Source organism: Sardina pilchardus, chromosome 19 (assembly GCF_963854185.1).
Source record: "Sardina pilchardus chromosome 19, fSarPil1.1, whole genome shotgun sequence".
In the NCBI taxonomy this organism is placed as follows: domain Eukaryota; kingdom Metazoa; phylum Chordata; class Actinopteri; order Clupeiformes; family Clupeidae; genus Sardina; species Sardina pilchardus.
In genome coordinates, this window is record NC_085012.1 from 8904476 (window position 1) to 8914475 (window position 10000).

General features: G+C 48.8%; 1 protein-coding gene across 1 annotated transcript in view; it reads left to right on the plus strand.

Annotated features, from left to right (window-relative positions):
* The window catches only part of plppr5b (phospholipid phosphatase related 5b), a 47268-nt gene that overhangs the window by 13706 nt on the left and 23562 nt on the right, over positions 1 to 10000 (plus strand). The window contains exons 2-3 of the mRNA XM_062521092.1: positions 158 to 290; positions 7257 to 7507. Of these exons, the coding sequence (XP_062377076.1) occupies positions 158 to 290; positions 7257 to 7507 (384 nt within the window). The remainder of the gene's footprint in view (positions 1 to 157; positions 291 to 7256; positions 7508 to 10000) is intronic.

A 10000-nucleotide genomic window follows, 5' to 3' on the forward strand; every position in this document is an offset into this window, starting at 1 on the left:
ACCTTGATGTGAATTGCTGTCGCTCCTTGAGTCCAATAGATGGGAATTTGTCTCATTTCTCTCATTTCCTTTCTTCTCTGTGGTCCTTTAATGTGTGTGTGTGTGTGTGTGTGTGTGTGTGTGTGTGTGTGTGTGTGTTTCTTCTTCTCTTGTCCAGATAACGGTCACAGAGACTGTGCTGTTCCTGATGCAGTACACATCCAAAGAGCTGGACAGCCGGGAGAAGAACATCGTGACGGGAGACTGCTGTTACCTTAACCCTCTGGTCCGCAGGACTTTCCGCTTCCTGGGTAAGGCACGGATTATCAAATATCAAAGATTTTTGGAGCTGAGAGTTTTTGAGAGAATTGTGGTGCAACAAGACAAGTGTCCACAGGGACCTGAGTTCGATTCTGACCTGTGGTCATTTCCCAATCCCACTCCCCATCTCTCTCTTCCACTATCACTTTTCACTGTCTGATCTGAATAAAGGCCAAAACCCCACAAATACCCTGAAAGAATACAGTATATGCAATATTTAATTCCATTACATTACATTTTGCTGACGCTTTTTAACCAAAGCGACTTACAGCATGATAAAACATTTAAGCTTTTTAGAGCATTTCTAACAACAAATTAAAAACCACAATAAGTACGTGAGTGTAATAAGTGCATCAACGAGTGCAATTGTCTAGTAGTGCTATGAGAGGAGATGTTCTCTGAAGAGCTGGGTTTTCAGACAATTTTTGAAGATGGCTAGGGATGTCCCTACTCTCTTTCTTTTGATCAGTGTTCATGGGCCGTCTTGAGCTCACTCACAGTGTCTTGGTTTATTAAAACAAGCAGCGCCAGCAGTTCAGTGAGTTCTTTTTGCTGACACTGTGATCTTCCAGTGGTACGATAGGCATGAAATTACAGATAGGTCAGTAGTGTTAATGGCAGACTTGCCAGTGAAGCTCAGTGTGAGATGACAGTGTTTGACCTTAGAGCCTCAGCCTTATACTGTGCTATGCTACAGTCCGTCCTGAGTCCAGGCTCCTGTACAGCACAGCAGCACGCCGGATCCTCTCTCACCACCACCACGGCTCTCTCTCTCTCTCTCTCTCTCTCTCTCTCTCTCTCTCTCTCTCTCTCTCTCTCTCTCTCTCTCTCTCTCTCGCTCCACTGAGCTCTGAAACAATGCAGCGTGTTTGTGGAAGGCTGCGGCCAAAGCCGGTGCAACCCCCGTAGGGAGGAGGGTTACGGTTAGCCTCTGCTTTGGACAGTGATACATAGCACCCCCTGTCACCTTCCCTGTCCCCATCCCCATCCCCTCCACCTTCCTCCATCCTCCTCATCCCCTCCACCCTCATCCCCCTCTTCCCCTGCACCACCTCCATCCTCCTCATCTCCTCCACCCTCCTCCACCACCCTCATCCCCCTCTTTCCCTCCACCACCTCCATCATCCCCATCCCCTCTACCCTCCACCCGCCCTCCATCCACCCAAATCCGATCTCAGCTCCTGTGGAAGGAGCGCAGTGTCCCAGGTCGGTCTCTGGCCAAAAGACAGAGTGGCAGTGGATGTGCTGTGCATAGTGTCCCCGCTGTCTTGGTGCCTCTAGATAAGGCTACCAGCACTGGAGAGAGGATTAGATTGGCTTGCTCCCTAGAGGGGGGTGGGGATCCACTCCTCCATCTCAAGCTGGGGGTATGGAAGGAAGTTTTTAGTTTTTACATCTACCCCAGCATCCGTCTGTCTGTCTCTCTCCCTCTCTCTCTCTCTGTCCCTCTCTCTCTCTCTCTCTCTCTCTCTCTATCTGTCTTTTCTTCTACTGTGGTGGTATGCATCTGAGGGAGATTTTTATCGCGGCGGCACGGAGCCGCGGTTTTGTAGACATAAGCCGAGTTTTGAAGGGGTGGATGTAGACTTACCGTTTCCTTTACGCTGAAATGGGATCAACCTGGCGGGAAGTATTTCAGCGCAGCTTTTTGAAAAGCCTGAACCTGTTGCAGCGTCTGAAAAAAAAAAAAAAGCTCCCATCTGTCAGAGTGAGCATCAGCAGCAGGAACAGCAGCAACAGCAGCAGCGGCGTTCCATCACTCCGGCCCCCATGTTTTTTTTTTGTAGAGAACCGCTCGGAGCGGTGCATTTCGTCACAGTAGAGATCTGGAGGTATTAGCCAAGGTGTCAAGGATGACCACAGATGAGACGACGAGGCGTCCACTTCACAGTTAGTCCTCAGGCAGGGGGGGCCGGGGAGAGTCTGCCTGAGCTCCTCCATAAAGGAAGCAACAGCACCTGATGTCTCCTGATGGAACAGGACACGAGAGCACTTACGAGAGCTCTCCTCTGGGCTTTTCAGCGCTGTCTTCTTTTTTTTACTTTTCTCTTTTTTTTGCGGCGCTGAAACCTGGCTCATCTTTTACGGACGAGTGGCTGTCCCACATAGCGGGGCGCAGTTAATTTGGAGGTGACATGGAAGGCGTGATGCCGGGGCTATTATCTAGCCGCTGAACCTGAACCTGAACCTGAGTGGGAGCTCCTCCGGGCGCCGGGCTTCCGAGCGCTCCGCGCTCTGCTTGGCCCGATCCGGAGGGCCGTAATTCAGCTCGTCTGCCGACCGCCACCCTGGGCTCCTGACTCCCCCTGGCATCTTTCCCAGAGCTCTCTCTCTCTCTCTTTCTCTCTCTCTCTCTCTCTCTCTCTCTCTCTTTTGGCACATCTGTTTTTCCTCGCTTATTTTTGCTGTCATTTTCTCTCTGCCCGTGTCTCTTCCCAAACAATTTCTGTCTCCTGTTAGTTCTCCCTTCAGTCATGTTCCTGTATTATGCTTCACTTCCCCTTTCCCCCCCTCTCTCTCTCTCTCCCTCCCTCTCTCTCTCTCTCTCTCTCTCTCTCACACTGGACTTGTTCAGTGGAGGTATGCGTGTGCCATCATGCATTCCCATCCAGCCCCAAGTGTTGGCTCCGTCTCCTCTTAAAGGGCATGATGAAGGGAACTTACCCATTGGCACCCACTCACACGCTCCTCGTCTTTTGTGGGATCGTTTGCATAATTGCTCACCTGGGAGGAGGGACAGTGGGTTGGGGTGAGGTGAGGTGAGGTGAGGTGGGAGGAGGTGCAGTGGGGTGAGGTGGGGTGGGGTGGGGTGGGAGGAGGTACGAGGAGGTGCAGTGTGGTGAGGTGGGGTGGGAGTTGGTAGGGTGGAGTGGAGTGGGGTGGGGTGGGGTGAGGTGAGGTGGGAGGAGGTGGGGTCTGGTGGGGTGCATTACGAGGAAGTGCAGTGGATTGGGGTGTGGTGGGAGTTGGTTGGGTGGAATGGGGTAAGGTGTAGATGTGTGTTTTTCACCAGAGATATCACCTTTTAGAAAATGGCTGTATGACAAGACTCCTTCTCCAAAGCATCCGCACTTCTTCAGCCTCTGGTTGTTTATCTCTCCCACCCTCCTCTCTCTCTCTCTCTCTCTCTCTCTCTCTCTATCCCTCCGCTCCTGCTTGCCTGCTTGACTGGAGACGGAGGGGCTTGTTACAGTAATGCATGCGGCCGGGCCGGCGGGGGCTTGCGAGGCGGGGCGGGGCCGCGCTCGGGAAATTAATGAATAGAGAGATGAAAGGCGCTGTTCACTCTTCGCCGATCACTCTCTGGGCCTCCGCGTCCCGCCTCGACTCAAGCCCTCGTTCAAAGCAGAAGGGCGGAAAAAAAAAGATGAAGTTGTTGCGGCAGGGGGATGGATGGGGGAAAAAAAAGAAAAGGCTTCAAAAACATTTCCAGAGAAGTTTTGATGGAGAGGTAGCTGAGCTAGAACGGACAAGAGAGGCCTATGCTCTGGTTCAAAAGGTAGCACCAACTTTCTAAATGAAACGTCTTTTAGATGTTGAGCAGCTTGTTGAACAGAGACGGGTTTTTGAGATTGTTTAGGTTTTGAAATGAGCCCTGCCTCTCAGTTGGTTGAGTGTACAGTATAAGGTGAATTTATTTAGACAGTTCTCAATTATAGTCATGCAGATCATAATGCCTTTTCAAGATCCCATATACCATTTTCTGTATTCTGTGTCCACACAGATTCAGGACATTTTATTTAAAAAAAAAACACAAAATGCAAAACAAAGCAAAATGTTCTTGGCTTTCCTCTTCCCTCAAATGTCTTTCCTCTCAAATGTCAGGGCTGATGACATATTCACGTAACAGGGAAAAACAGAATCAACAACTGGTCTGCTTTTTATATTGTTCTATTGTGCGGTTGCACAGTTCTAAGAGATGCACTACCCTGTCATTACTTATCATGACAGTTAAAGTCTAGTGATGTAACAGTGTTATGCTACAATAATGGATATTAATTATGACAGCTCTCACAGATGTTAGAGGCAGTAGCATAAGATGCCTGGGCCACATGCTAATTGGCTGTCATCAAGCATTTTAAGAAATGTCATGGCAACCACAGATGATTGTAGGATCGCACTGTTTTCATCATCGAGAACGGTGTGTCACTGTTTCATTTATCTGTGATGAAATGTCCAGTGTGTTGTGGCTCTAGCAACCTTAAAAAGGAATGGATACAACAAAAAAAAGGGTAGTCAACACTTGCCTTGATAGCTTAGTCCCTCATGTTGCAGTGAAAAATGCTATAAAGAGGTGGCAGAGAGATATGTGGAGGGGTTCTGGAAAGAAAGCCATGGACAAACCCAAGACTGTTTGTATTTTTGCTGTGTCATGTAATGTGTTTGTATCTGTACCGAACTGAGTGCCTGTAGGATATTAATGTGCCCAAGACAGTTTGTATTTTTGCTGTGTCATTTAATGTGCTGGTGGTAGCTGTACACAACTGAATGCCTTGTAGGATACAACGTGGCTCTGCATCATGTTTTTCAGTTTGGGAGCTATGCGTGTTAGTGTTTGATGCTTTATTGGGCTGTGAGAACTCACTCAGAGCGTACGTGTGTGTGTGTGTGTGTAGGGGAAGAGGGGGGAGGGGTATTGGGGGGTACTGATGGGGGCCTGCCAGGGCGTCTCCTCACCTGCAGCTTTGATACAGAGCCAGGCCTCCTGCTGCAGTGGTGATGCAGTGCTCCTCCACACACTCATCAGAAACCATCAGGGCTCTTAATGCACAGGCATACGCACGCACGCACGCACGCACGCACGCACGCACGCACGCACGCACGCACGCACGCACGCACGCACGCACGCACGCACGCACGCACGCACGCACGCATAGAGACAAATGAATGCACACACATAAGCACACAAATACACACGCACACAGACACATGCACACACACACATACACAAATGCCTTCAGCCAAAACACATGCATACACACTCAAAGGCACATACTGTAGTGTGAAGACTCCCTCTGGACATGGGATAAGTGTGGGACTTGCCATGACCTTTCAAGTTCGTCAATATAGAAGAAATTTGCTTCTTCTCTTGTCTTCTTTCGAGCTGTGAGATCGGTTTGATTTGTATCAAATTGCATTAGGCTCTCTTGGCATAGGGAAGTGGGGCATGTGCCAGAAAGCTGGCTTGATCTCTGCTTGAGTTACAGTTTTTTTTTCAATATTTAAAGCCCCTAATGCAAAGATGTCATCTGAAATGTTCTCCACATATTTCGTTTTTTGGCCAAATATTAGTTTTGTGATTTGTTGTTGACTCAGTTAATTTCACAGCTCTGCGTATCTCTTCCCTCTCTTTTTCTCTTTCCCTCTTTTCCTCTCGTCCTCTCTCTTTTTTTTTACATTTTGAACAAAGGAAATCCAGTGCATTAGATGAGTCAGGGCAGCATTGAGAGTTACAACATGTGAGAAGTCAAAAGCATCTCTCTCTCTCTCTCTCTCTCTCTCTCTCTCTCTTTCTCTCTCTATCTCTCAGTTCTTTACTGCCTGTCTTCCAACTCAATTGACTCCCGAAAATGAGCGTGTGTGTGAAGGGAGGCACACACAAACACACACACACACACACACAGGCTCTCGACAGTGATTGTGGAGCCTCCATTGTTGTCTGGGGAAAATGTTGATTTATTGTGCCCTGTCCCTGCCTGGTCGAATAAACAGCACGGAAATACACAGGCTGACACAGAGGCAGGATTCTGCCCATAAAGGGGGGGGGGGGGGGGGGGGTAGTTAGTCTCTCGCACAGAGCTCTTTAAACACGCTCACACAATGGGGTTGAGCTGGATTACTGGTGATACCCCCCCTTTGCTGCGGCTGATTACATATGCTCTGACTCGTTTGGAGAAGGAATAGGGCAGTTGGGGTGTGTGTGTGTGTGTCGGGGGGGGGGGTGCTTTGTATGCGTCCTCACACATGGAATGGCATAAACGTGTGTGGAAATGCCAGCAGACACTCAGTCAGCACACAGCCGTGTATTGCACTGATGTGAGAAAACACACGCAGCGACTGAGGCCATGCACAGTTTGGAAGAATGACACCTACACTAACATATGCCTATGGGAAGGTAACAAGACAGACATTCATAGTGAAAACTCTCTCTCTCACACACACACATACACACACACACACACACACACACACACACACACACACACACACACACACACACACACACACAGGCAGGTTGAGGTAACTCTAAAGTCACACTCTGTGTGAGTGTCTTGTCTGTGGGTTCGGTGTGCCATCTGTAGATCCGAGGCTCCTTTGAGAGTCTCACACACTCTGAGCGAGACTGAAGTCCTGATGGCGGCCCTGAATTATTCAAGTCATCAGGCTTCGTTTTGTCACCCATGAATTTTGAATGGGTTTTCTTTAAAAAACAGTCGACGCTCAATCATGTGTGTCACATTACTTCTCCTTTCCCCTCACTTCAGGCACGAAAAAAACACACTTTGCTCTTCATGGTCACACACACACACACACACACACACACACACACGTTCTTCATGGTTGCCATTTTTGAGTTTCCTTTTCATCTCTCGGCAATCGGCAATCTTCTCACCTCACCTCACACTTATTTGAGGTGTAATGTCAGACTTATAATGTCAATATCTAGGGCTGTGTGTGTGTGTGTGTGTGTGTTTGTGTGTGTGTGTGTGTCTTTTCTCAGGTGTGTACACCTTTGGCCTCTTCACATCTTTGGACATCTTTGTCAATACCTAACCTGTGTCTCTCTTTGTCTTTCTGTCTTTCTGGGTGTGTGTGTATTTTTTTTTCACAGGTGTGTACTCTTTTGACCTCTTCACCACGGACATCTTTGTCAATACCTAACCTGTGTCTCTCTTTGTCTTTCTGTCTTTCTGTGTGTATGTGTGTGTGTGTGTGTGTGTGTGTGTGTTTCACAGGTGTGTACGCTTTCGGCCTCTTCACCACGGACATCTTTGTGAACGCGGGCCAGGTGGTGACGGGCAACCTGGCGCCCCACTTCCTGACGGTGTGCAAGCCCAACTACACGGCCCTGGGCTGCCAGCAGGCGCTGCGCTACATCAGCCACCAGGAGGCGTGCACGGGCAACGAGGACGACATCCTGCGCGCCCGCAAGACCTTCCCCTCCAAAGAGGCGGCGCTCAGCGTCTACGCCGCGCTTTACCTCGCCGTGAGTCGCCACTTCCTCTTCCTCTCCCCCCCACCCCGGCCGGAGTCGCTCGGGTCAGCCGCGTTGTGTCAGGCCTTCCGTTCGCTGGTGTGTCCACTCGTGTAACTTCTAAAGGATAGAAGGAAAATCCGCACACTTCAGTCCGTGCAACAGAAGGTTTTTACTTAAAGGTCCCAGAGAATGGATGAATTGAGTATTGCACTGTGTTCTCTGATGTTGAAATAGTATATATTCAACTTTGATTTAAAAAAATAAACTCAATTGCAATTTTACAAGACTAATTAAAACCATATATATAGGCTGGGTATTGAAATGGTCTGTTTGACTAAATGGCGCCCTCTTTGGCAACCCCAATTGAACTTCAATGGCTTTGCGATAGCCTGGCACGCCCTCCCAGTGACGCAACGCCTTCAGGCTTTTGCTGCTGGTCTGGTCAACTGCTCATTGAGAAGGATTTCTGAGTTCCCGAAATCTGCGGAACTGCCCCCTTTGGTCGAGAACCAATCAACTTTGAGCAGCTCCAACGGCTCTGGGTAGAGGCGTGTTCAAGGCAGAGGAAAGAGTGTTGTTATTGGTTTAAACTCGGCAATCTGCTTTCTGACATCTACCAGTAGCAAATCGAGGCACTTAAAGGAGGCGGGTCAACCAGCACTGGCAAGAAACCGTGTTAGCACAGGCTGTTGGTCAGACTAAAGTCTCGCAGAGCCTTTGAAAGTCGATGGTAATCAGGCTAGCTTTGCGAGGTCTGACATCACAAGCAAGCAGTTTTGCTGAATCGCCCGTTTTTTAGTGTCTATTTCTAAGTTCAAGATTTCCATATGAAGGAGGGCACAACCATGCCTCATGTTCATGATAGCTCTCTGTTTATGCACAACCTCTCATAATTCATGAAAACCAAGAAAAAAATTATTTCCATTCTCTGGGACCTTTAAATCTGCGCAAGCTTTCGATCGGCAGATCTTCTTCAGGCAGAGTAAATCAACTCATGTGACTTCAAAAGTACCGGTCTGATGTACTCTCGATTTTTAGACAAGGCAGAGGGTCACCGTTTCTTAGTATTCCTTCCCAATTGTACAGATCCAATGTACGGAACGGTCTCACATTGGTTACAGTAGTATTGCGCGACATTGGTGAGGGTCTGTGGTTGCCTGGTGCCTCTTGTTTGTTCTAGTGTCGTGTGGGAGTGTTTTGAACAGAGGTTTGTCTCTGCCTTTAGACAATGGCTGTGCCTTTCTGGGAGACTGAAGATTGGAACATGCATCCATCATTGGAATGAGTTTAGAAAGATGTATGTAGTCTTCATTGTGCCACAGGAAATTGGTTTCCACAGCCTGTTCAACAATAAATACACAGATAACACCCCCCTCCCCACACACACACATACACACACACTCACACACAGATAAACACACAGAACATAACCACGTGGCATTTATTCAGTCTCCCCTCACCTATCATATCCACACACACATACTGTATATACATCCATCGCTCTCAGCTCTGAACTGCCTGGCTGCTCTCAGGGTTAGCGAAGCCTAGGCAAGGCATGTTGGAGATGTCCCTTATCTGGGGCTCTTTGGAGAGTAGACGCTTCAGTGCAGTTAGTGCCCATTGACAGTCCAGTCCGCCACACACCTCCAGCAGCAACCCCTCGTCTGCAGAATGTGGCTGTCGGCCAGCCTCTTGGTCCCGTCCAGCTCGTTGCCTTTTGAAGCCAAGTGACCATGAGGGATGCACTTGTTTTCACTCAGTCGCTAACGCTAACCCAAAATAGCCTGTCTGGAGCAGGGGTCTGCGCTGTTCAGTGGGCGTCGTTGCTATTCTCTGCATTGGATTTGCATTTCCTTCAGGACCTATGAATGTTATATTTACAGACTCGGCGGGGGTGGGAGAGGGTGTCATTTGCAGGACAGCATTTTTAATGCAGGAAGGGGAACTTTGTTGACAGAAAGGCCCAGCCTCATTTGTCCTGAAGCTCCCTCCTGGAGTTGGGCTTCCTCAGGTTGGCGGGCCGGTTGGTGTGTGGCCTGGTTGGGCTGACTTCAGAGGGCAAGAGAGATGGCAGAGAGAATAAAAATGGGGGCTCACTTCAGCAGGTGTGCGTCTTAAAATAGTCCCACACTCTTTTCTAGACATCCACCTGTAATAAAGCTACTCTGTGCCCCCCCCCCCCCACCCCCTAAGCTACAGTACATGAAAATCACTTTGATGACACTGGAAATAGGTTCAAGAAATACCAAAAAAAAAAAAAATAGTTCCCACAAAACATGAAAGTTACTGATGTATGAAATCTCGGTGCCTTTGTACATCATGAAAGGACAGATGAAGGCGGAAAAATGGAGGTATGATTTAGCGCTCCTATCTTCAGAACGAGAGAGACGCGACGCGACACGTTCTTGTCCGTGGGCCTGTATATGTAAATCGGTTCGGATCTGTTTCTCGGTTCCGTGCTGTTCCGTGTGTGCTCTCAGTTCTCAGCTTTTGTTCTCGGGG